The sequence below is a fragment of the Callospermophilus lateralis genome, chromosome 18, assembly GCF_048772815.1.
Source record: "Callospermophilus lateralis isolate mCalLat2 chromosome 18, mCalLat2.hap1, whole genome shotgun sequence".
Taxonomy (NCBI): domain Eukaryota; kingdom Metazoa; phylum Chordata; class Mammalia; order Rodentia; family Sciuridae; genus Callospermophilus; species Callospermophilus lateralis.
This window is the reverse complement of record NC_135322.1, coordinates 19,395,454-19,422,135: the sequence shown is the minus strand read 5'-3', so window position 1 is coordinate 19,422,135 and position 26,682 is coordinate 19,395,454. Positions and strand designations below refer to the sequence as shown.

At 38.4% G+C, this 26,682-nt stretch overlaps 1 protein-coding gene across 2 annotated transcripts in view; it reads left to right on the top strand.

The window, feature by feature from the left end:
- Gpatch1 (G-patch domain containing 1) overlaps positions 1 to 26,682 on the top strand; it is a 45,225-nt gene that overhangs the window by 13,297 nt on the left and 5,246 nt on the right. The window contains exons 7-19 of one of the 2 annotated variants that reach the window (XM_076838379.1): positions 152 to 394; positions 1,370 to 1,517; positions 4,884 to 4,963; positions 9,192 to 9,396; positions 11,828 to 12,121; positions 13,216 to 13,394; positions 13,794 to 13,921; positions 15,352 to 15,488; positions 15,819 to 15,985; positions 21,708 to 21,927; positions 22,688 to 22,792; positions 24,434 to 24,497; positions 26,128 to 26,225. In XM_076838379.1, the coding sequence (XP_076694494.1) occupies positions 152 to 394; positions 1,370 to 1,517; positions 4,884 to 4,963; positions 9,192 to 9,396; positions 11,828 to 12,121; positions 13,216 to 13,394; positions 13,794 to 13,921; positions 15,352 to 15,488; positions 15,819 to 15,985; positions 21,708 to 21,927; positions 22,688 to 22,792; positions 24,434 to 24,495 (1,968 nt within the window). In that variant the 3' untranslated portion in view covers positions 24,496 to 24,497; positions 26,128 to 26,225. Of the gene's footprint in view, positions 1 to 151; positions 395 to 1,369; positions 1,518 to 4,883; positions 4,964 to 9,191; positions 9,397 to 11,827; positions 12,122 to 13,215; positions 13,395 to 13,793; positions 13,922 to 15,351; positions 15,489 to 15,818; positions 15,986 to 21,707; positions 21,928 to 22,687; positions 22,793 to 24,433; positions 24,498 to 26,127; positions 26,226 to 26,682 lie in introns of those variants that run through there. The other variant, XM_076838378.1, reaches the window with a different exon arrangement.

The following is a 26,682-nucleotide window of genomic DNA, read 5'->3' as shown; positions in this document are numbered from 1 at the left end:
AGGGACATGATTTAGTCATTGTATCAGCATAAATGAGAGTTTGGCAATTGTTCTGTTTGGAGTTAATCACTGCATTTTAATATAGTATTTCATGGGTTTATTTTGTGGCATGCAGTGACTCACATTATTTCAACTTTAAACATGGATATAGGAAGAAGATGATGACTACTTGCCTGATAATGTGACCTTTGCACCCAAAGACATCACACCTGTGGATTTTACACCTAAGGATAATGTACATGGACTGGCTTACAAGGGCCTGGATCCCCACCAAGCACTTTTTGGAACTTCAGGAGAACATTTTAATCTTTTCAGTGGAGGATCTGAGGGGACCAGCAATATTCTTGGAGATGTTGGACTGAATAAAGGAAGAAAATTGGGAATTTCAGGCCAGGTAAAAGTGTTTGTGATTTTTAAAGGTGGAAACACTGACAAATGAGTTATTTTCCATATTGCATCTGCCTCAACATCTGAAGACTTTGAAGTGGATATGTTTTCCATGAAGATTTGCAATGCACACCTTCTTGGCTATAATAATGTTCTTGTGGGAGTTTGTTTGTTGCTAGGGGTGAGGACTGCTTGCCTACCCTCGTGAGGCCAAGCAGAATACCACTCTTACTGCTTTGGTTTAGCAATAGTCTAACTGCAATTGGCTTATATCTAAATTTTATTAGCTCTTAACACTCTTTCTTAGTGCCACATGCCTTAAATCAGGAACCCAGAGATAATTTTATTTGGAGACTTGTTTTATAATTTTGGAAAGTTTGAAAACGGATTGTCCATCTTCTTAAATTGATTTATAGTTTCTTTCTTAAAATACATTTAGGAAATGGTTGCTTCATCATTTCAGTATTACCTTTACTTTTTGTGCATTTTCTGCCAATTCTTTTAACAAAAATGGACTTGTGGGAGGTTGTCTCTCACAAAGATTAAGAGTTTGTATGATTGCTATTAGAATAGTAATGGTCTTCAGGCCCTGGTCACTAGCCCTGACCCTGGCCACTAGCACTGACCCAGGCCACAGTGATTAGGAGATGAACATTTCTACCTTTCTTCTCTTAGTGGCCCTGTTTCTGTTCTGCTGCATTGCTTTGATGTGTTCACCATTCCTCTTCTCATGCTGGAACCTGACCCATGGCTGCTGTGGGGGCTGGAGGACAGTTTCACACTGGTGATGTGGCATTTACTGCTGGTCATTGTTTTCCAAGAGACTTGAGGCTCTGTGAATCTGGCACTCCCATTTGCTTCTCTCTTGGTGATCCTAAAGTGCTAATGTAGTGTGCTCAGGCACATCCTTAAAGCAGTTAGTTTATCCTTTGATGCAGATATACCCTAAAACCTGCTCAGTTTGAACCCTTGTTTTCTGAAGGCTTTTGGTGTGGGTGCCCTAGAAGAGGAAGACGATGATATCTATGCCACAGAAACTCTATCCAAGTATGACACTGTTTTAAAGGATGAGGAGCCTGGAGATGGACTATATGGCTGGACAGCACCCAAGCAGTACAAAAGTCAGAAAGGTAATTCCATGACCCATAATCAATGGTAGGAACAAGAATCTTGGAAACAAGAGATTGAAAGATTCGTACTAGTGTCGATCTCCATGGAGTAGGGGATTATTGGTCAATGATGCAGGATGAGAAATAGAAGGGAGAAGAGAGACCCACTGTGGCTTGTAAGAAAAAAGTAGTGTTTAGACAAGGCCAAGGCCAAAACAGGCAGTCAATTTGGGGCCTTTGGGTAGGAAGGAGAGGTCTGGGATCAGAGATGGAGTGAATGTGTGGACAGGTACCCATGCTTGCTGGTCAGAGCTGGCAGTGGGTCAGGGGAAGAAGCTCTTGGAGCTCAAGGAACTGGGCAGGTGGTCAGAGTAAGCCAACTCAAGTGGCAGGTCATAGAGCCAGATGTGGGACCAGATGATAGGTATACCAATAGTCTGCAATAGGAAAGAGCTTGGTGCCCAGCCTGCTTCCCTGCTTGAGCCCCTGTCACTTAAAGGGTTCTCACTGATGTCAGAGATGGACATCTTTCAGCACAAGGTGAATCTCAAGTCAGAGTTTATGGTGATTCAGATCATATGATTAAATTAATATTTCAGTTTTCTTTCCAGAAATGGTACAAGAGGGTAAATAGTGCAGAATTAAGTATCAGTAGTGTGTAATTTAGAGTCAATCATACCCAAATTTGAATTCTAATTTTCCTTTTTAAAGTGAGGTTAAAGTCCATTCTGGAGGTTGTTGATTAGATGGCATAACTGGGTGTTTGACACACAGATCAGCAAACTGAATACATAGCATGTATTATTCCCTTGGTTACAGTAATAACAATAATCTAAGTAAGTCAAGAGGTGAGAGCTGAGATAAAAAAAATCTATTCAGACATGTTAGCTATAGTCAGATAAAGTTTGTTTTAACTCTTGTCAAATATATTTCAAGGGCTGGGGATGTAGCTCAGTGTTTGGATGCTTGCCTAGCATGTGTGAGGCCCTGGGTTTAATACCCAATACTTTAAACACACGCACACACCCTCAAATATCTCTGACTTTTCATGATGAAGTAATTTAAGTATTACAGAGGAATATATGAATATGAGCATTAGCTCTCAAGATGCTTTATATTTCTAGAAGAAGGAGAACTAGTGTAGGCAGTTTTTAAAGGTAGTTGGTACAATGACTGGAAACACAAATTCTGGAGAGTTGGCCTGGATTCTAGTCTGGGCTCTCCCCATCTATCAGCTGCAGTCTTAACCTCTCTGCTTCAGCATCCTTGTCTGGAAGATGGGATGACTGTGAAATACCTAGCTATGGAGATGCTACTGTACATAAAGAGCTAAGAACAGGCTGGGTACTGAGCAAGGGCTTCTTAAGTGTGAGCAGCCACTATTGTCATTGCCATGTAAAGAACCCATGGTTTTACACAGGACGCCAAGGGTGTATATACCAACATTTGTAGGCATTACCTCAGGGTGGTAATTAGGCTACTTTTACTTGTAGTTTCTGATTTTTCTACCCAGTTCATAAATTATTTTCACAACTTAAAAGATGATAACATATTAACACTCTTATGTTATCATACTATATTATTATAATTACATTAAATATACAATTGCACATTAATTATTCATATTTTGTTACATAGTTATCAACATATTAATATTTTTAATATTTATGCTAATTATATTATTTTAAAATGTAGTATAGTAATTATTCAGCGTACCTAGAAACTGGTAGGGAAATGAAATTGATCCTATTCTATATATTAATACCAATTGTTAATCATATAAATTATAGCAATAATTAATATATGTAATTAAATTAATAATATCAATATGTAAATTCTATAGTAGTTAATGCTATATAATAACATACATATTTAAATCTGCCTTTTTTGTGTGTGTGTGTGGAACTGGGGATCAAACCCAGGCCCTCACGCATACTAGGCAAGCAGTCTACCACTGAGTCACATCCTCAGCCCTTTAAATCTGCCTTCTGAGTCAAACCTTTCACTTTTCTCTTATATAGCACCCTTCCCCAGGAATGCTGGAGAGTGTCTCCTTTGAGCCCTGCAGCTTCCCCTGTGTGTCTCTGCTTTGGACCCTTTCCAATCCCCAGGGCCACAATATCTATAGTTTCTACTGTATGGTTTTTCACCAAGTAAATCTATCTTCATTTTACCCAAAAACCTCCATTATTGACTTTTAAATTGTTCATATTTTTTTCCACTATCAATAGGTCATAATATTCTTTTGGCTTTATCTTTATATACATTTGTTACTTCTTCAAAATTGTTTAGAATAAAACAGTGAAAGTAAAATATTTGAGTTTTAAAAGAATACAAAATTCCAGGGATGTGAAATTTAATCCTAAATTGCCTTCTAGAATTTTAGGAACTTCTAGAAGCTAAGAGGAAAGTTCAACTAAATTGAAATGCAAAGTGATTTTTGTGGAAAGGATAATTAATTACATGGTGGTGCTGTATTACTAGCTGCTCCAAACCTCAGCTCACCTGCACTGTGGGCTGGGCCTGCTTCTGAACACTTAGCTTGGGTAAATGTTTGAGATTGTCCTGTAGAAGGGGCTTTTTGCTGTAGAAAATGCAGTTGTGTAAATACACTTTTGCCATAATCACTTTGTGCAGTGAGTCCTTGAGAATCAAAGGGCCTTTGTCAATGGGGTTCTCCCTGTCTAGTTGACAGTCCCTGCTCTGGGACTGGAGGGCATTGGTCATTCAGTTTCTTCAGTTTGTGATCTTTATATCCTGTTAGAATTTCATTTGTGAAACAGACAAAAGTACCTTTTAAATTGTGCTGGGGTAGATTACAAACTGACCTGATTATGTTGCCTTTTGTGCTGTATTTGGATTGTTGCTAAGGAAATTGGGGTAGCCTCCCTGTGGTTTTTCACCTAGTTTTAGAGATGACTCTCACAGTTAAGATTTTTATTTTGGGGGCTGGGGTTTTAACTCAGTGGTAGAGCACTTGCCTAGCATGTGTGAGGCACTGGGTTCGATTCTCAGCACCACATATAAATAAATAAAATTTTAAGAAGATTTCTATTTTTACCCATTTTTGTCCCTTTAATGGTTTTACTTGAGGTTTTTACCCCATAGAGTTATCTGTAGGCTCAGGACCCAAGGCCCTTTGTTTTGGGAGGTCATATCCTCATGTCTGGGCAATTAATCAGCTGAGGGCGGTACAGGCTGGGTCACCAGTCACTGTGTCAACAGAGGTGTGAGGGCTTTCCATGCCATTAGGTTTTCTCCTTACTGCTACCTTAAAGTGATAACACCTGTGACATGTATGATTTATATTCTTGCAGATAAGCTCATGTCTTTGTGTCAATTTAATTGCCTATACTTCTAGAATTAATCAATACATCATTTTTGTAGAATCAGAGAAAGATCTTCGATACATTGGCAAAATTTTGGATGGATTTTCCTTGGCTTCTAAATCTTTATCGTCTAAGAAAGTAAGAACAACTTTTTTATTTAAAAATTTCTTTACTGGTTTGGTGCTTAAAATATTTGCTGCTCAGTAATCTGAGTTATGATATTCATTGAAAAGATAAAGCAATTTTAGATTAAAAAAATAAAAGTCTAAGTTACTAACAGTTGTCCAGAAAAACATATTCTGCTTTATAAAGGTCAATCAGTAGTAATATTGTGTTCAAAATATCCAGTTGCTAATCTTTTAAAATATTGGACACATGTAAGCTGCTTTCATTACCAGAAATGTCAAATAACATTAAGGGAGAATGTAAGGTTTTTACGTGTATGGAAAGAGAGCCTAATTTTAAAATGAAGTACTCATTCAAGGATAAACAGGACTGGTTTTTGGATGTGACTCAATAATAGAGTATGTACATGCATGAGACTTTGGGTTCTAAATAAATGCATACGGATCGGATCAAATCCTGGGCTCAAGTAGCTCCTAACCAAAGAGGAAAATTCCATAGACCAGTCCAGTGTGCACCTGGGACTGAGCGCCACAGCCAGAAAGGGGCCAGGGCTTCACCTGCTAGAATTCAGAGGTGACTCAGTTCCTACTTTCTGGAAGCTCCAAAATCTAGAAAATAGCTGGGTATTGTGATGCATACAATCATAGCTGCATGGGATGCTAAGGCAGGAGGAGCACAAGTTCAAAGCCAGCCTAGGCTACTTAGCATGATCTGTCTTAAACTAAAATTTAAAAAAGTACTGGGGATGTAGCTCAGTGGTAGAGTACTTACCTTGCAAGTGGGTTCAATCCTTAGAACAAATAATAAAATAAAATTTAAAAAACCCCCACAAATCTAGAAGATGACCTAAAGATCTGTTAATATGTGTTTATTATATCAAGAGTGGGATACCATTTAATGCAGTTATTTAAAAATATCTAATATGACCAGAAGACCTTTAGAACTGATAAAAGAATTCAGCAAAGGAGCAAGATACAAGATATCACCATTCAAAAATCCATAGCTTTCCTGTCTTCCAATAATGATTCTGCTGAGAAAGAAATTGTGAAAACTATCCCATTCACAATAACCTAAAAAAAATAAAATAAAATATTTTGGCTTTAATTTAATCAAGGAGGTTAAAAATATCTACAATGAAAATTATAGAACTCTGAAGAAAGAAATTGAAGAAGAACTTAGAAGATGGAAAGACCTCTCATGTTCTGGGTTAGGCAGAATTAATATTGCCAAAATGGCAATATGACCAAAAGCATTATACAGATTCAGTGCATTTCCCATAAAAATACCAGTGACATTCTTCACAGAATTAGAAAAAAAAAAAAAAATCCTTACATTTATTTAGAAGAATAAGAGACCCAGAATAGCCAAAACAATCCTGAGCAAGAAGAGGGATGCAGAAGGCATCACAATGATCTCAAATTATACTACAAGCTGTAGTAACAAAAACAGCATGATATTGGCATCAAAATAGACATAGAGGCATAGAGAAGGGCTGGGGATGTGGCTCAAGCGGTAGCATGCTCGCTTGGCATGCGTGTGGCCCGGGTTTGATCCTCAGCACCACATACAAAGATGTTGTGCCCGCCAATAACTAAAACATAGATCTTAAAAAAAAATTCTCTCTCTCTCTCTCTCTCTTAAAAAAAAAAAAAAAAAAAAAAAGACATAGAGAGTAGAATAGAAGACAGAGACAAACCCACATGGATACAGTCATCTGATATTTGACAAAGGTACCAAAAATATATGTTGGAGAAAAGATAGCCTTTTTAAAAAATGGTGCTGGGAAAACTGGTAGCCATATGTAGAAGAATGAAACTAGATCCCCATCTCTCACCCTGTACTGCCACAGTCTGGCTGAGCACAAATAACCAAGCCGCCACAAAGCCTTGTAGTTTTAAACAGCAAATGTTTATTCCCGAACTCTCACCGGCACTCTACACACACTTTCCCCGGAACACACTCCCCCCCCCCCCCCAGGCTCCGGGAACCCCTGGGAGAACTCAACTGGAACTCCAAAGTAGTGGGCGGAGCAAGGTCACCTTTCAACCATACCCTCTAGCAAAATGCCAGGTGTCATTCCGACTAAACTGTGGCTCTCAACACTGAACAAAAATCAATTGAAAGTGGATCAAAGACTTAGAAATTAGACAAGAAATTTTGCACCTGCTAGAAGAAAACATAGGCTCAACACTCCAATATATGGGTATAGGCACCAACTTCCTTAACAAGACCCCTGAAGCTCAAGAAATAAAACCAAGAAACAATAATGGGATGCCAATCAAATTAAAATACTTCTGACCAGCAAAGGGAATGATTAAGAACATGAAGAGAGAGCCTATAGAATGGGAGAGAAATTTTTGCCAGCCGCTCCTCTTACAGGGCATTAATATCTGAATATATAGAGAACTAAAACAACAACAACAAAACCTCTAAAGCCACCAAAAATACAAATTACCCAATTAATAAGTGGGCAAAAGAAATAAATAGACATTTCTCAAAAGAAATACCTAGGTGTGGTAGTGCATGCATCTAATCCCAGTGATTTGGGAGGCTGAGGCAGGAGGATTGCAAGATCAAGGCCAGCTTCAACAATTTAGTGGGATCCTAAGCAACTCAGTGAGATTCTGTCTCAAAAAGAAAAAAAGAATTGGGGATATGGCTATAGTTCAGTGGTTAAGCACCTCTGGGCTCAATTCCTGGTACCAAAAACTACATAAAAGTATGAAATTATGACATTTGCTGGTAAATGGATAGAAATGGAAAACACTGCTAAGTGAAATAAGTCAGACCCAGAAAATTAAGGGTTGAATGTGGAAGCTAGAACAAAATAAGTGCAAAAAGCCAGGGATGGGGGTGCTGGTAGGGTGGTGGTGTTGGATACCATAAAGATAATAAGGAAGATCAGTAGAGTAGAAGAAGGTGATTGAGATGGGCTGTGGAAATATTAAAAAAAAAGAAGGTGATTGAGAGGGAGGTAGGAAGGACAGGAAAGGGGAGGAAATGTGGATGAATTTAATGATTTAATGAAATCATGTTATGTGTATATATAAATATACCACAAGGAATTCCCCTTTGTGTATTCGTAGAAAGCACCAATCAAACATAGATAAGTAAGTATGTGAAAGGAAGATCAGTAGAGTAGAGGAAGGAGAATAGTGGGAAGAAGTAGGAGAGGGAAAGTGTAAGTCAAATTCCATACACGCATGATGTTGTCAAAATGAATCCAAATACTATGTCCAACTAAAATTCTCTAATTAAAAAAAAAAAAATAGATGGAGCTGGGTCTGGGGCTCAGCGGTAGTGTACTTACCTGGTATGTGTGAGGCGCTGCGTTCAATTCTCAGCACCACATATAAATAAATAAATAAAGTTCTATCAACAATTAAAAAATATTTAAAAAAAAATAGAAAGAAAAAAAAAGTCTAATGCTGAGCTGGGGATTTGCTCTGCGGTGTAGCCCAGTGGTAGAGTACCCGCCTAGCATGATGCATGGGGTCCGGGGTTCAATCTCTAGCACTGCAAAATAGAAAGCAATACTTTTTAAAACTTATCTGTTTGCCATCAATTAATGCCTTCAGAATTAAAAACTCAAATTTCCCAAATATATTTCAGCTTCATTTTAGTCAGTTTTTTTGTTTGTTTTTGGTACTGTGGTTGAATCTTGGGGGTGCTCTACCACTGAGCTATATCCGAGTATAGGTGTGTGCCACAGTGCCTGGCACTTTGTCAGCTTTTGAATTAAAAATGCTTTGGATCAAAAAGAAAGCCTTCAAGTTTCAATTTGTTAACATAGAAAAAAGAGTTCTGAATTTTAAAGTAACTAATTTGAAGTTGGTATTTTTTCCAAAAACCTCAAATCATACTTTTCTAAGTTTTCTGCTTTACAATGGGCCAGTTCTGCATGTGAGCCATTTTATTGTGTTATCTGTTATCATCTTTATTGCTCTCATCATATAAAACATGCATATTAGTATCTATATGTAGAAGTGGGCTCATTTGCCACATTGTAATGTAATGCCACATTACATTCAAAATGTGTGAATACTGGAACAATGTGGTTCTGGTGACCCCCCAGAGATGCAGTCTGGATACATGGCCTGACCAATCCACTGCTGTCTACCTGCTGAATGTCAACTTGGAAAGAGGTAGGGTTAACGATGCTCAGAGGTAAAGGGGTTTTTTGGTTAAATCTAACATGATCTTAGTCTTTATTTTCTGGGTTTTATTTTGTTTTGTTAAGATTTATCAACCCCCTGAATTGCCAAAAGACTATCGACCGGTGCATTATTTCAGACCTGTGGTAGCTGCGGCCTCAGGGAACTCCCACTTACTTCAGGTGTTATCAGAGTCAGCTGGAAAAGCAACACAAGACCCAGGGACACATAGCAGGCACCAACTGAATGCCTCCAAGCGGGCAGTGTTGCTAGGAGAGACACCCGTTCAAGGTATGTGCCATGGAGGAGAGTGAAATCATTACATTTAAAACAACCGTCTCATCAAAGTCAAAATGGAAAATTGTGTTTTTGCTTTTTTTTTTAGGGCTGGGAGTTGAACTCAAGGCCTTGAACTTATACCAATACCCAGCCCTTTTTATTTTTTATTTTGAGACAGAGTCTTGTTAAACTACTTGGGTTGGCCTTGCCTAAATCTCCTGAGTGGCTGGGCTTATAAGTGTGCAGGTGTGCAGCACCACACCCAGCTTGGAAAGTTGTGGTTTTCCCACTGCAGTTCTTTATGTGCTTTTGTACTCCCAAACTATTGGACTAATGTCACTTATTGTCAGCAGCATATGGCCTGGTGTAGTGGCGCATGTTTATAATCACTGGGATTATATCAGGCTCCAGTGACTCAGGAGCCTGAGGTAGTAGAATTACAAGTTTGAGGTCAGCTTCAGCAAATTAGCAAGATCCTCAACAGCTTAGTGAGACCACATCTCAAAATAAAAAATAAAAAGTGGTGGAGAGGTAGCAAAGTGTTTAAGACCTGTTTTCTGCTTTCAGTTTGGGTTCTGTTGTAAAATCAGCCTTTACCTTAAGCCCAGCTGTTTCCAGGCTTTTGATACTTATCTTAGGAATGTGGTTAAGACTGGGGACATATGTGCCTTTTCGGGCAGGGCCTGGGAAAGTATGCTTTTTCTCCCTGGAGCTAGGGAGGTTATTCAGCTTGCCTTTTGAAAGCCTAAAAGGAATAGTGTGCCTAAAAGTGTGGAAAACATGGAGAATGCTCTGCAGGGTGCATCAAAAAGACCCACCATGAGATGCCTTGGACTTTCAGGGGCTTATGTTCTATAAGATTTCCATTTGGGAGCTAATGGTATCTCAAATATAATCAACCAAAATAGATGTCTAGATCCCCCGCATTCTTCCCCAAATTTTCCCAGTGGCTACCACTCAAAACAGAATGGGAGAATCCTGATTCTTAGTTCTTCTCTTTTCCTTCCTTCCCTGGCAAGTTCTTTCAACTCTTCCTCCAGCAATCATGGGGACTCTGTTCACTTGTCTGCATTTCTGTTGCTCCCACCCAGGTCTATCCACCATCTTCTCTCACCTGGCTGTAGCCAGCAACCTCCTTTTTGGTCTTCTTATTTCCCTTCCTCCTGCTTTTGGTGCATTCCCTTCAGTAGTTACATCAGTAGTTCCTTACAACTCTCTGGTGCCTCTCATACTTAAGTAATCCCACAGCCCCTGTACAATCCAGCCCTGCCCTGGCCTACCTTTTTTTTTTTGTGTGTGGGGGGGTGGAGGTACTGGGGATTTAACCAGGGGCAATTTACCACTTATCTTCATCCCCAGCCCTTTCTTTTTTTATTTTGAGACAAGGTCTCACTAAGTGGCTTAGGGCCTCGATAAGTTGCTGAGGATGGTCTTGAACTTGTGTCTCAACATCCTGAGCTGCTGGGAGTACAGGTATATGCCACCATGTCCAGCCCTGGCCTACTTTTCAAGCCACATATTATACTATTTTCTTTTAACTTCCCTGCAATCAGCTTTATGATCCCCCTTTCTGCACTTGAACTCTCCAGCCAGGATGACAACTCTGGGACTGTCTTTGCTATTTCCTCTGCCTTTGTTCTTTCCTCATATTTGTGTAAGTTTGTCTCTTTATATTTTACTTGAGATGTATCTTAAGTATTATCTCTTTAAGAGGCCTTCTGGGCCTTCACTGACCATCATATAAGCTAATTCTGTTCCCCATCTCCCTCTCCATTCCCAGCCTACTCACTTAAGTCACTCACAGTTATGTCACCTTGTCTTTTTCATCTTTGGCTTTTTTCCTACCCATTTCCCTCACTAGTGAAAGGAGGGATCTCATCTGCAAAGTTCCTTCAACCTTGGGTCAGTGCCCGATGTGAAATTGGCACCTAATAAGCGTTTGTGACAGGAATGAGTGCTTGGTGGATAGCTCTATGCTGTGGACCAGGGCTTATGCCGGCAGGACTGTGCTTTAAACACTTTTGTTTTATTTGTTGTTTGTTTTTGATGGTGCTGGGGTAGAACCCAGGGTCTTAGGCATACTAGGCAAGTGCTCTACCACTGTGCTGTATCCCAGTGCAGACAGGGTTGCGTTGTGTTTTTTGGGGTGCCTTGAACTCATGATCTTCCTGCCTCAACCTTCTGAGTAGTTGGGATTATAGGCATGCACCACTATGCCCTTATGCTTACATAAATATCCAAGTATTATCCTCCATTTTTGTCACCTGTTTTGTCTCATTATTTTACGGCCCTCAGGTTCATGGGGATGTATTAGTAAGATGAAACACTAAACATAAAATATTCATCTCCAATTATGTAAATTCGTAATATTGAAAATATACGTACAGAGAAGTGTAGATATACTGTGATACTTTTCATCTTTACTTAATTCTATTTTTTTTAGGTTCAGATACTTCAGTGTTAGAGTTCCTGTCCCAAAAAGATAGAGAGAGAATCAAAGAAATGAAGCATGCAGCTGACCTGAAAGCAGCTCAACTCAAGGCCAGGAGTCTGGCCCAGAATGCCGCAAACAGCAGACTTCAGTCCTCCTCATCAGACCTCAGACACTGCTCTTGGCGCATGGCCTTGGGGGCTGGGACAGCCACAAGAGCCAGCAACTTCAAACCTTTTGCTAAAGATCCAGAAAAACAAAAACGATATGAAGAATTCTTAGAACATATGAAAAAGGGTCAGAAAGGTGGGTACTAGGCCTGTGACTCTCACACCTCAGCCAGGGTTGGTAGCATTCTCTCTATTCTCATCCTATTCCAAGATTTAAAGTATTCTGTTCTGCTAGTGTTTTCACTTGTCTGAGGTTTTAGGCCCTGGCTCTTGACCTAATGAAGTAAGAACAATTAGCTTATATTTTTCTGTACCTCAGATCTGAAAGAGCTGTTTAAATCAAAGTATGTCTTGGCAGTGGTTAATGTTAAATTAATTTACTGTTTATAAATCCTTGACTTCTATAAGTGTGGCTTTTCTCACCAAGAAAAAACATCATCTCTTGCTTTATCTTAAGATCCTAACTGTCCAGTCCTAAATCAGTCTAAAATTTGACTTGAAGAGGTAGTTGGTTATTAAACCTTTATATGAAGAGAAATAGTGATCTATGAAGTAAACATGGAAAGGATGAGAAAGGGGACTGCTATTATATAGAGTGATTCTTGTGACAGGTCCTTAACAAATTCAAGGGGTTGTTTTTCAACAACAGATCTTTGGGGAATATAAAGTCTCTTTACTGTGCCTTTTCTTTTTCTTTTTTAATTTTATCATTTTTTTAGTTGTAGGTGGACACAATACCTTTATTTTATTTATTTATATGTGGTGTTGAGGATCAAACCCAGGGCCTCACACATGCTAAACAAGTGCTCTACTGCTGAGCCACAACCCCAGCCCTCTTTACTGTGCCTTTACTCTCTTCTAAGAACCTTCGCCCCTCTACTGTTGGTTTATAAAACTAAAGAAAAACGATAAAGAAAATGCTTTTCTGCCAAGACATAGGCATATAATTGCGATGAATTTAATCATTGTTTGGAAGTGATGACAAGCAAGGTCCTTGCTTTTCAAAATTCAATCAAGTGCTGACCTTCCAAATGGTTTTCTCTATTCTATGTAGACAGGATTCAATAAAAGCAGCATGTTAAAGGAAAGAGCAAAATTACATGAGAAGTACCACTCAACACACGTTTCCTGTGGTGAACGACATAGGAATACAGTGATACCCACCACCTGGTCTTCTTTAAGCCCCTTCTTTTTCCTAGAAGTGAGCAGTATCTTGTTCCCTGTACATAGATGCTCTGGAACGTTGCCTGGATCCTAGTATGACCGAGTGGGAGCGAGGCCGTGAGCGGGAAGAGTTTGCTCGGGCGGCCCAGCTGTACGTGTCTTCCCATTCAACCTTGTCCTCCAGGTTCACTCATGCAAAGGAGGAAGATGATTCAGATCAAGTTGAAGTCCCTCGGGACCAAGAGGTCTGTCTCTATTATGTTCCTACTGGGTGAATTTGATGCTATCCTATATGTCCATCCTACCCTATCCTACTCCTCCAATCTGCTACACATGAGCTGTAAAACTACATCCCCAGGTCCCTGGTAAATTTTAAAATTAAAACAACAGCTAAACATTTTAAATCCCTCAGTGAAAAGATCAAAATACATAGGGCACAGTAGAATAAGAAACAATTTTATATTTTCGCATCCAAGGTACATAAGCAAAAATGTTATAGCATGGGCTCTTTTGTAATTCTAGACAATTGCTTGAATGTTATTTTATTTTTTATGGAAGTGCCAGAGAATTAAGCTTGAAAAATGGAAAAGCAGTCAGGTGAATTGTGTGACCACTTGATGAAACTGAATCATGTCTTTTTCCAGAATGATGTCAATGATAAACAGTCAGCTGTGAAGATGAAGATGTTTGGAAAGCTTACCAGAGACACATTTGAGTGGCACCCTGACAAACTTCTGTGTAAGAGGTTTAACGTCCCTGACCCTTATCCAGAGTAAGTTGATAAATCTGTCTTTACATCAGTACAAAACCCAGTCCCTCATATGAAAGCTCACTTTCTCCTTATATACCTTTTAAGTTCCCTTTCTCTAGATAAAATTGTGAATCTTTGTAGTTGCAAATTTTGCAGACTTGGTTAACTTCTATTAATTTTTTGCTAAAACCGAAATTCAAAAAACAGATATTCAGATAGCAAATTTTATTCCATATTGAAGGTTTGAAACTAAGATATGTCTAATTATGAAAATTTAATGCCTTTGTTTGCTATCTTTTTAATGCTCCTTTTTTAATATTTTTTTTTTAGTTTTAGATGGACACAGTATCTTTATTTTATTTTTATGTGGTGCTGAGAATCGAACCCAGTGCCTCACACAGGCTAGGCGAGCGCGCCACCACTTGAGCCACATTCCCAGCCCTTTAATGTTCCTTTTGTAATTCACACTTAAAAGATTTGATCATAAACACTGCCATAAAGCACATACAGTTAAACCAGACCTTGTTTGGAAATGTATATGTTTTTAGCAATGGAACTTTTCCTTGGTGGAAATCCATTTTCAAAATTAAATTCCAGCACTTACTATAATAAAAGGAAAAACTCATGAGCTCTAAAGTGAGCCATTTGGGCTGGGGATGTGGCTCAAGCAGTAGCGCGCTCACTTGGCATGCATGTGACCCGGGTTCGATACTCAGCACCACTTACAAAACAAAAGATGTTGTATCCCCTGAAAAACTAAAAAATAAATAAAATTCTCTCTCTCTCTCTCTCTCTAAAAAAAATTAAAATAAATAAAGTGAGCCATTTGAGGGAGGCCCTAAGCAGTAAGCAAGACCTTGTCTCTAAATAAAAAATGTAAAAAAGGGCTGGAGAGGTGGCTCTCCTGGGTTCAATTCCCAAAACCCAGGGGTTCTAGCACTCCTGGTTCAATTCCCAGTACCAAAAAAAAAAAAAAAAAAAGAGTCATTCAAAATTTGTGAACTGCTTTGAGAAGTGAAAACTCTTAGGGGACCTTATGGTCAAGTAGGAGAGCTGGTGAAAACTGTGCAACAGAAAACTTAATAAAAAGTGGATTTGAGGGCTGGGGTTGTGGCTCAGTGGTAAAGTGCTTTCCTCACATGTGTGAGGCACTGGATTCGATTCTCAGCACTATGTATAAATAAATAAATAAAATAAAGGTCCATCAACATCTAAAAAAATATTTTCAAAAAGAAAGAAGTGGATTTTATCTTAGCAGTTGTTATTGAAATTATTATTATTTTTTTAACATTTATTTTTTCTTAGTTTTCGGAAGACACAACATCTTTGTTTGTATGTGGTGCTGAGGATCGAACCCGGGCCGCACGCATGCCAGGCGAGCGCGCTACCGCTTGAGCCACATCCCCAGCCCTGTTATTGAAATTATATCTTTTTTCTTTTTCATTCCCTAGTTCAACTTTAGTTGGCCTCCCAAGAGTGAAACGTGACAAATACTCAGTCTTCAACTTTTTGACACTCCCAGTGACATCTTCCTCGCCCACAACCCAACCATCGAGTGAAAAAGTACCACAGCACTGCGGTCCTGACAGTGAGTAGGGCTTCCTGGGGTCTGTGTACTACAGGGTTCCACTCTTCACCAGTTGGGAAAACAGGTAAAGGGTGGTTTAGTCCTAAGGGTACACATGGTGCAGACTCTCCTGCCACTGAGAGAATTGCTCATATTCATAAGTTAACTCATGTTAGAATGGACAGATATTTACTCTTTGGGGTCAGAGCTATCTCTGTTCCTGCCACATCCATAGCACCTTGTGCTGGGCCATTGTAGGTGCACTGAAATTCTTCTGAATGAAAGAACATCAAAGAAGATCTTGCCCTTTTCTTGCTAATTCCAATGTTATGTCCATGTCGTTCCTTTCAGAGCCAAGGAAACCATCCAGGTGGGATACAGCTAAACAAGAAAAGAAAGAAGATTCCATTAGTGAATTTTTAAGTTTGGCTAGATCAAAAGTTGGTCCACCTAAACAAGAGTCCAGTCCCTTAGTAAACAAAGAGGAAGAGCATGTACCAGAATCACTCTCAAATAAGGTATTTGGGGCTTCTAGGGAAGTTCTCTTTGCCTGGCTGACAATGACCTTGGGCTTTATCATGGTGATGTTTTCTTCTCATTACTCAATAGCAGGGGTCAGCAAACTGACTCTGTAAGGGCAGAATATTAAATATTTTATGCTTTGTGGGCCAAATTATCTCTATTGTTACTATTCAACTTGGCTGTTGGGTGTGAAGGAAGTCATAGGCAACTATGTACATCAGTATGGCTATGTTTCAATAAAGCTTTACTTATAGAAACAAGGGGTAGATTAAATTTGGCCTCTGGGTTGTAGTTGGTTGGTGCCTGCTCTTTAGTCCAACAATTCAGTCCTAAATTTAATCATTTGAGGAGAAATAATAAACTTCTCTGTGACTTTCACTTAGCATCAACCATTGAAACAAAACTCAGTATGTCTATGTTGGAAAATGTGATTTCTAAATAAGTGTCCTTTTTGGTAGAGAAAATATACATTGGGGTTTTTAAGATGACTTCCTTAATAAGTTAAAAAGTGAACTTAATAAAAAAAATTCAGTTTTAATTTCTAATAATAAGCTCATTTAAATTTTTTGTTTTTTTAAAGTTATGTCAAAATTGACTCTTTTTTGAATATATAGTTCAGTGAGTTTTAGCACATATGCAGGTTTGTGTAACCACCACTACAGTAAGGCTGCAAGTGGTTATCACCCTGAAAAACTCCCTCAGGCTGTCAGCCCCATCCTAACCACTGAGGTGTGCTGTCTCTATAGTTTTGCCACTTGCAGAATGATGTATAAAAATCAGATGTGTCTCACTCAGCTCATACCTTTGAGGTTTATCAATATGTGTATATATAATTGTAAATACATATATCCTTCTTGTTTTTGCAGAATAGTATTTCATCGTATGGCTGTACAGTTAATTTATTTATTGTGCTGGGGATTAAACCCAGGGTCTTGTACTGTACCCCTGAGCTACATTCCTAGCCATTTTTACTTTTATTTTGAGGCAGGGTCTCGTTGGGTTGTCCAGGCTGGCCTTGAATTCTGGATCCTCCTCAGCCTCTAGTTGTGTACTACTATTTCTGGCTTAATTTTTGCTTTCCATTGTTATACATATTTCAAAAGAACTGATGTGGAGATAATAGCTTTATTTATTTTCTCATACTATTTTGTTGTTGTTTCATCATTCCTGAGATTCTAGGTGTCCCTCTCTTACCATTTCTTCTGAGGAACTTCCTTGAGTGTTTCTTTTATAGCAGTTTAAATAGCTGATTCCCTTAAGTTTCCTTCATATGAGAATGTCTTATATATTTCATCTTCTTTCTGAAGGATGTTCTCACTAGGTATAGAATTCTGGGTTTAAATTTTTTATTTGATTTTAATTTTTAAGACTTTGAAAAGCATGTACTTTACCACTGAGCTACATTCTCCAGGCCCAAGAATTCTGGGTTAGCAATTTCCTTCTCTTAGTCCTATAAAAAATTTTATGCTACTTCCTTCTGCTCTCCATGGTTTGTGATGAGAAACCTGCAGTCACTCAAAATTTTGTTCTGTTTGTTATCAGGTGATTTTTTTCCTCTGGCAGCTTTCAAGTTTTTAGTTTGGCTTTCCCTTTTAGCTGTTTGATTATGATGTCAGAGTACATATTTTTTTTTTTAATTTATTTTGCTGAGCTGCTGAACACTGAGTTTGTCTTTCATCAGATTTGGGAATTTTCAGCCATTATTTTTTTCAATTTTTTTTTTTTTTTCTGTTTCACACTCTCATTCCTCTTCTGAGATTCTGATGACATAACATAGATATGTTGATATTATCCTAGAATTTTATCTTAAAAGTTTCTGTCTGTTTTTTGTCAATCTCTTTTTTTCTTTCTCTTGTTTTAATTAGATAATTTCTTTTGATCTGTTTTCAAGTTTGGACTTTTTCCAGTGTGATTTCCATTCTGCTATTGAGCCCAGGCAATGAATTTTTTTTTCATTTGGCTTATTGTATATTACATTTCTAAAATTTCCATTTAGTTCTTCTTTATACCTTTTATTTCTTTGCTGAGATTCCCCTCCCCTCCCCTCCCCTACCTTTTTCCTTTGTGTGTGTGTGTGTGTGTGTGTAAGTGTGTGCGTGTGAGATGTATATATATATATATATATATATCTCCTGGGAATGAGGATTGAACCCAGGGGTACTCTACCACTCTACCTGTACTGTAGCACCCACTTTTTATTTTTGGTCCTAGGGATTGAACCTAGGGGCACTTTCCCACTGAGCCTTATCCCCAGCCCTTTATATTTTTTTATTTTGAGACAGGGTATTGCTAAATTGGTGAGTCTGGCTTTGAATTGTGATCCTCCTACCTCAGCCTCCCAATTACCATGCCTTGCTGCTGAGATCCTTTTTATCTTTCATTTATTTGCCAGTATTCTTGGAGCATGGTTACAATGATGCTTTAAAGTCTTCTATAAATCCAGTGTTTTTTTTTTAATCATTTCAGCATTGATATCTGTTTATTATATTTTATATTAAGATTTTCCTGATTGTTCTTATGTCAAATAATTTTGATATTCAACCTAGACAGTTTAAACATTGTTATGAGATCCTGGGTCTTGTTAAAATTCTATTTGTTTTTCTTTTGCTATAGCAGACAGTGGACATGGTTAGGTTTGAGCTACAAGGCACAACCCATTTTCTGTGGGCTACAGTTCTGATCCATTTCAGTTTTCAGAGCCTTTATTTTCAGAGCCTTATTCACATCAATGAATCCCTACAGTTCTGTGATTGATACCCATAGTTTGCAGGTTAGAGTCAGATCATGTTTGTACAACTCAGAGATGAATCAGAAGTTCACATGCCATTTTATAGGATCACTCTCTGGAGTTCCTCCTTGTCACCATCTTCCTGATACCTTCTGACTCTCTGGACTCCCCCTTCGCATCCTCTAGTTAGAAGACTGGGCCTTTAATTTCCCTATTTTGCTGGGTCTTCTTTTCCTGACTTAATCTGTGTCAAGAAGCAGGAGGGCAGAAAAGGAGAAAAGCAGTGGGATTCTCTCCAGTCCGGGGACCACAGCTCCTATAGTCAGGGGAAAGAAGTGTCTCCCTCTAGAGTTAGGTACCTGCTCTGCAGCTACTGCCACCACCCCTGCCACCATGGATCTGGAACCCGTTCATTATGTTTTTACTGTTATATATTTTTAAAATTTATTTATTTTTGAGACAGAGTCTCACTGTGTTGCCCAGGTTGGCCTTGAATTTGGTATTCTCTTGCCTTGGCCTTCTCATTAGCTGGGATTACAGGTATGCACCACTGTGCCTTGCTCTACTGCTGAATTTTTAAGTGGTATAAATTCCACCCTGTTCTTCCTAAAATAGCCCAGGTGGTGATGTGGTCTTTGGATTAGCTTTTTAGATTTTCTTATAAATCATGTTGAAATAGCACTTATATTTTTTTGCCTGAAAAAAGTCTTGGTTCTTACTTTATTACTTATTAGCCATAAGGTCATATGGCTAATAAGTAATAAAGATCCATTATGCTGTTTTTTTGATATGTCCCTCCTATTCTCTGAGCATCATTTTGCCTTCCAGGCAAGGAAGTGACTGTGGACTCATCTTGTCTTTTCCCAGTCCCAGCTTTAGAATTGGTCCTTACCCCAAGGTGCTCTGGATATTTTTAGTGGGGAATAATATTTAGAAATCAAGATCTGAGCACACGCCTGACTTTCTTTTATCACTGCTTTTTATGTCTGTCTTAATTTTTTTTTTTTTTTTGTACTAGGGATTTAACCCAATCTGCCACTGAGCCACATCCCCATCCCCCCCTTTTTTTTTTATTGGTTGTTCAAAACATTACAAAGCTCTTGACATATTTCATACATTAGATTCAAGTGGGTTATGAACTCCCATTTTTACCCCAAATACAGATTGCAGAATCACATCAGTTACACATCCACATTTTTACATAATGCCATATTAGTAACTGTTGTATTCTGCTACCTTTCCTATCCTCAACTATCCCCCCTCCCCTCCCCTCCCATCTTCTCTCTCTACCCCATCTACTGTAATTCATTTCTCTCCTTGTTTTTTTTTCCCATTCCCCTCACAACCTCTTATATGTAATTTTGTATAACAGTGAGGGTCTCCTTCTATTTCCATGCAATTTCCCTTTTCTCTCCCTTTCCCTCCCACCTCATGTCTCTGTTTAATGTTAATCTTTTCCTCCTGCTCTTCCTCCCTGCTCTGTTCTTAGTTGCTCTCATTATATCAAAAAAGACATTTGGCATTTGTTTTTTAGGGATTGGCTAGCTTCACTTAGCATAATCTGCTCTAATGCCATCCATTTCCCTGCAAATTCCATGATTTTGTCATTTTTTAGTGCAGAGTAATACTCCATTGTGTATAAATGCCACATTTTTTTAATCCATTCATCTATTGAAGGGCATCTGGGTTGGTTCCACAGTCTAGCCATCCCTTTTTATTTTCTATTTTGAGGCAAGATCTTGCTAAGTTGCTTAGGGCCTCCCTGACTTGTAAAGGCTGGCCTTAAACTCAGAGTCCTCCTACCTCATGAATGGCTGGGATTTACAGGCATGTGCCACTGTGCCTAGCTAAATTCCACTGTCTTGCACCATTTTTTCTCATGTGGGTATTTGTGACACTGCTCTAGCAGTTAGAAGTGGTGTAGCATGAAAGCTGGGTGCAGAGACACATGCCTATAATCCCAGCAGCTGGGGAGGCTGATGCAGGAGGACTGTAAGTTCAAAGCCAGCTTCAGTAAAAGTAAGGTGCTAAGTAACTCGATGAGACCCTGTCTCTAAATAAAATACAAAATAGGACTGGGGATGTGGCTGAGTGGCTGAGTGCCCCTGAGTTCAATCCTTGGTTACGCCCCCTCTCCCCCCAAAAAAGAAGTGATGTGGCATGGAGAATGGCCACTGACCAAGAGAGACAAGAACTGGTAGTCAAGTGTAGACCCACCCCTGGCACAAACCATGAGTGCATCTTTGACAATCTTTCTTGTCTCTGACTTGAGATTTTCAGTGTTAACACAGAAGGATGAAAGGCATTCTGTAGGTGGTTCCTATTCTCTCTCCTTCCTTTCTTACTTAGATTACCCCAATTCTCTGGCAAGTGATAAACTGTTTGAGTGGTGGCCATGTCTTTATACCTTTGTTCCTTGTTTGCCGACCTGGGTTTGTATAAAATTACTGCCCCTCCCCATTTTCTTTATTTTTTCTTTTTGGTTAGTCTGAATGTCCATCACCTGGGCTATTTTAGGAAGAACAGGGTGTAATTGCAAAGGGAATTTCCCTTATTATTTTATTGCTCTGTTCCTGGTTCCCTCTCGTATGGAGGGCCCCTAGTTTTCTCTTCAGTATTTCCTACAGCAGACACTTTGCATTACTTTTAATATTGGACCCTGGAGGCTTGGACAGGCCCTCGAAAGTAGAACAGAAGCATTTTGCTCAACTTTATTTTTGTGAGTCCTCTGCAATTCTGTTTAATGACTAGTCTCCATGAGAGGTTTCAGCTGCTTCTGCTTAATTAGCACACTGTAGAGAAATACCACAAAAATAAATGCTCTGTGAATGTCATTGTTTAATTTAGGCTGCGTGTGGCTATGGATACCCATGTACACAAGCATAAATGTAAATATGTGTGCTTGCCTGTGTCTTTGAATGTTTTCTAGAATGTTTGGCTCCCTTCGCCCTGCTTCTTTATTTCTGACTGTTATTTCACTATTAATTCAGATGGTAAACAAAGGTGTGGATTCACCACCAACCGAGGGAGAAAGTAGCCGCCCATCCATGGACTTATTCAAGGCCATCTTTGCCAGCTCCTCAGATGAAAAGTCCTCATCCTCTGAGGATGAACAAGGCGACAGTGAGGATGACCAGGAGGGTACTGAGGAGGTCAACTTTAGAAGTTCCCAACAGACTGACTTGGGGGAAACCTCATCTTTGGCACATGGTACTTCCATGTCTCACACATGGGAAACTAAAGGAGGAAATGGTGGTGTTTAGTCTATAATTTAACCCATTACGTTCCATTGTCCTACTTAAGAAATGCCTAAAAACCTTAAATTGAGCAAGAAATATACAACTTTTGGTAATTTTGAAATAAATATTTAGTTTTTTTACAGTTCTTTTCTTTTTGAGAAAAGTAATAGGTGAATGATTAGAGATGTGTTCATTAATATTATTAACATTATTATTGATATCATTAATGATAATAAATAATATAATCCTTAGATTATGATTTTCAATCTATTTTAATGCAGCTGTGTCAGTTTCACTAACCTATTTACAGAATTGAACACTTGGGACTTAATGGGCTTAAACCAGGGTGATTAGCAATCAATGATTTCTTTCTTTCTTTTTTTTTTGGTTCTGGGATAGAACCCAGAGCCTCATATATGGTAGGCCAGTGCTTTACCTCTGAGCAAAATCCCCAGCCTTATTATTCTATTCTTTTTTCTATCTGGTATAAATAGCTAACAAATTTTTAGTATAGCTGTGTTTAATAATATTGATTTTCCAACTTGTCCTAGTTGATAAGTATTTAAAAGATAGTAAATTTTTTATTTAAAAAGATAGTCTTTTTTCAGCCTGGTTGATAAGGTAGTGCCAGGATTATTGAAAAATCATTTGGTGGCAAAAGACATCAATTAAACACTCAAACACACTAATACTGGGAAAATTAATGAACTTAACATGTTGGTGTTTTTCAGCTAGTGAACTGGTCCTTCCTGAGCCCACACCCTTCCCTATACAAAAGATGGAGATAGATGAAAGAGAAGAGTTTGGCCCGCGGCTGCCTCCTGTCTTCTGCCCCAGTGAGTCCAGAGTTCCTTGGTTCATCTGCTTGCATTAGCATGTGTCTTCCCTGAGATGTGACAACTTTAACAGCATTATTATATCTGCATATCTAATCTAACTTGAGGCCCAACAAATGTACAAGCTTTTATCAGTTTCTGTTTTCAACCACATTTTGAAACCCATTGTTTCTACCAAGAGCCTGAGTAATAGCTATTGCTTTACAGTTTTAGAGAAGTTTAAAACTTTTTTTCTTTTTTAACTCTCAGGTGTTTATAGTAGAAGCCTAACCATCTTAAATTTTATCACTTATAGAAATAAAAAAGGAAAGTTCTAGCACTAGTTCTAGTTCTAGATGGGAGGAATTATGTGGAGAAGAGTATTTTAAAATTCATTTATGCTTGGCATTCCAGTGTACATCTGTAATCCCAGTAGCTTGGGAGGCTGAGGTAGGAGGATTGAAAATTTGAGATCAGCCTCAGCAATTTAGCAAGACCCTGTCTCAAAATAAAATAAAATAAAAAGGGTGGGGATATAGCTCAGTGGCAAAGCACCCTTGGGTTCAAACCTCTGTACCAAAAAAAAAAAAAAAAAAATTACACTTTGGTTAAGTAGCAAATAAAATTAGTTCTTTCAGAAGTTAAATACTGTCCATCCTTCTCTCCCAATATCTGTGCAGTGCCAGCTTAAATTGACATCTCATGTTAAAATGTTTAGACTAGATTTTTATCATCTCTTTGAAGTCTGGGATAACAAACATCTGATAACATGACCCAGATATAGAAATAGTATATAATTCTATGATCTGTTTTATAGTTTCCTATAATATCCACATGTAAATATTGATTTGGTTAATTAACTAGCTTCTAAAGAGATTTTAGAAAGCAGAGAAAAGAAATATGAAACTTGGAAAAATTGTAGTAAATTGGTTTTCTCATTTGCTTTTGTTGTTCTAATCTTTAGTTTAAAATTGGTGTCAGGGACTGGGGATATAACTCAGTTGGTAGAGTGCTTGCCTAGCATACACTAAGGCCCTGGGTTCTAATCCCCAGCACCACATTAAAAAAAAAAAAAAAAATCTGCACCTGGAGTGGCCTCAGCAACAGAGTATAAAAATAAATAAATAAATAAAAAATTGGTATCAACATTTGACAACTAAATTATTTATACCCCTTTCCCAGAATGTCCTTAATACCCACAAAATAGTTAATAACAATTGGTATATGGGTTATGTAGGGGACATGGTTTTCTAAAAACTAGCATTAAAGAAAAATGGTGAAGTCAAATTTAGAAATCTATTTTTCTGGTGGGGGAGGTTTACTGGGGATTGAACTCAGGAGCATTCAACCACTGAGCCTCACTTCCAGCCTTATTTTGTATTGTATTTAGAGATAGGGTCTCACTGAGTTGCTTAGTGCCTCACTTTTACTGAGGCTGGCTTTGAACTCATGATGCTCAGCAATTTAGCAAGACCCTGTCTCAAAATGAAAAAATAAATAAATAAAAAGGGCTGAGAATATAGCTCAGTGGCAAAGCACCCCTGGGTTCAATCCTCTGTACAAAAAAATAAAAAATAAAAAAAAAATAAAAAATTATATTTTGGCTAATGTAGCAAATAAAATTAGTTCTTTCTGAAGTTAAATATTGTCCATCCTCTCTAGCCTCTCTAGCCACTGGGATTACAGGAGTGTGCCACCGTACCCGACTTGAAATCTTTGACTAACTGTAAGTTTAGAAAATTATAGGCACTTGTTAACTGGGTTTAGAAAATATTCACACTCTTGAAACATCTGTAGGTGGAAAAAGTTGATTTAATGACTTGCCCTGCTTCTACTATTGTGAATTTTTGTTGGTTTGATTACCTGCAAATTAACAATCAATGAAAATATTTTGGGCTGGAGGTGGAAAATCTAGGCCCAAGTAACTTCTTTATTGTTTTATTCTTATTTATTTTTTGTGGGACTAGGGATTGAACCCCTAGTCTCTACCACTGAGCCACATGGTGCTCTACCACTGAGCCACACCTGTGCCCTTTTTTAAAATTTTGAGATAGGGTCTTACTAAGTTTCCCTGGCTGGCCTCATACTTGTGATCTTCCAGCCTCCCAAGTCCTGGGATTACAATTGTGAATTACTACACGTGGCCATCCTTAGTGGTTTTTTTTGTTGTTGTTATTGGAGATTGAACCCAGGGGTGCTTTACCACTGAGCTACATCTTCAGGGCCTTATTGAATTGTTGAGGCTGGAATCCTCCTGTCTCAGCCTCCTGAGTTGCTGGGTTTACAGGTGTGCACCATAGTGCCCACCATTTTTTAGTTGGCTTTAATGATTCTGTACATTATGTTTTTTTTTAATATTTTTAAAATTGTCAATGGACCTTTATTTAATTAATTTATTTATTTATATGTGGTGCTGAGAATTGAACCCAGTGCCTCACACACTCTAGGTAACTGCTGTACCCCTGAGCCCCAGCTCCAGCCCACATTATGTTATTTTAATGCTAGTATTTAGTTTTTTCTTATACTCCAGTACTTCCCCTTTCCTCACCTTCTCCTTCCCCCTTCCCCCTTTCTGCTACTCAATTGGTCTTCCATTTATTTATTTATTTTTAATTGGTACATTATAGTTATATATAAAATTGGAATGCATTATGATATATTCATACATGCACATAGCATAATTGGTCAACTTAATTTCCCAGTTCTTCCTCTTTTCCTCCCCTCTTCTCTCCTCTTTGTTCTTTCACTTTTATTCCACTGATCTCCTTTCCACTTCTTTTTTTTTTTTTTAGATGATATTTATAATTATTACCACTTCTAAGATAAATTCTTGGAAAATTTTTGTAAAGAGAGAATGAATATGAAGAGCTGACATTTATGTACCAGATTCTGGACTATGGATTCATGTGCTAGATCCTATCTCATACTCCCTGTGTTCCTAATAACATAGGGACTCTTACTATCCCCATTGATAGATGAGGGGATGGAGACTTGGAGAGCTGGTGGCAGAGCCAAGATTCAGCTCTGTCTGCCTCTGAGCTCTCCTGAGGGTGTTAAAAACTTACAGACTCTGGGCATTCTGGTCTGGCTTTATCTTCATCTGAGGTTCCCCTGGAAGACAAGGCAATGGCAGGGTACTGATTGGAATGCACAGGTCTTATATTGAGGTTTCTGGCAGCTTCCTGAACATAGCACTGTAGTCTATTGTACTAATCTGTTTCTTTATCAGAGAGGCATAAAGGGATCAAAAATAGTTCTGCTTCAGTGTTAAACATTTTGTCTACACCTAATTCAGGGATATAGGAACTTACTTTTTAAATTTTCTCCCAATCACATTTATTACATTTGTGTTTCAGATGCTCGTCAGAAACTTGAGACACCTCAAAAGGAGAAACATAAAAAGAACAAAGAAAAACACAAGACTAAGAAAGAGCACAGACGAAAGAAAGAGAAGGTGAATACTTATGGGTGCCTCAGGGTTGGTGTTGGGTCTCCCATTGCTGCTTCTAGCGTCCAGGGAAACCCCTGGAATGCCATATAAAGCCAGTCAAGGAGCATATTCCTTGGCCAAGATAGGGGACACAGGTCTCTCTACATCTTCACAATAATATTGGCATTCAATGCAAACTTTCAGTTTTTCACAATTTTGTTTTTCTTTAAGAGCAGCATATTTTAATTTATTCAGTTTTAATTTTTTTTATTGGTACTGGGGATTGAACTCAGGGTTACTCTACACTGAGCTATACGCCTAGCCTCAACTATTTTTGTCATTGTTATTGTTATTATTATTATTTGATACTGGGGATTAAATCCAGCACCTCATGAATGCTTAGCCAGTGCTCTGCAACTGAACTACATCTCCAGCCCAACTTTGACATTATTAAAAATCATGATTTTAATTGGTAACTTTG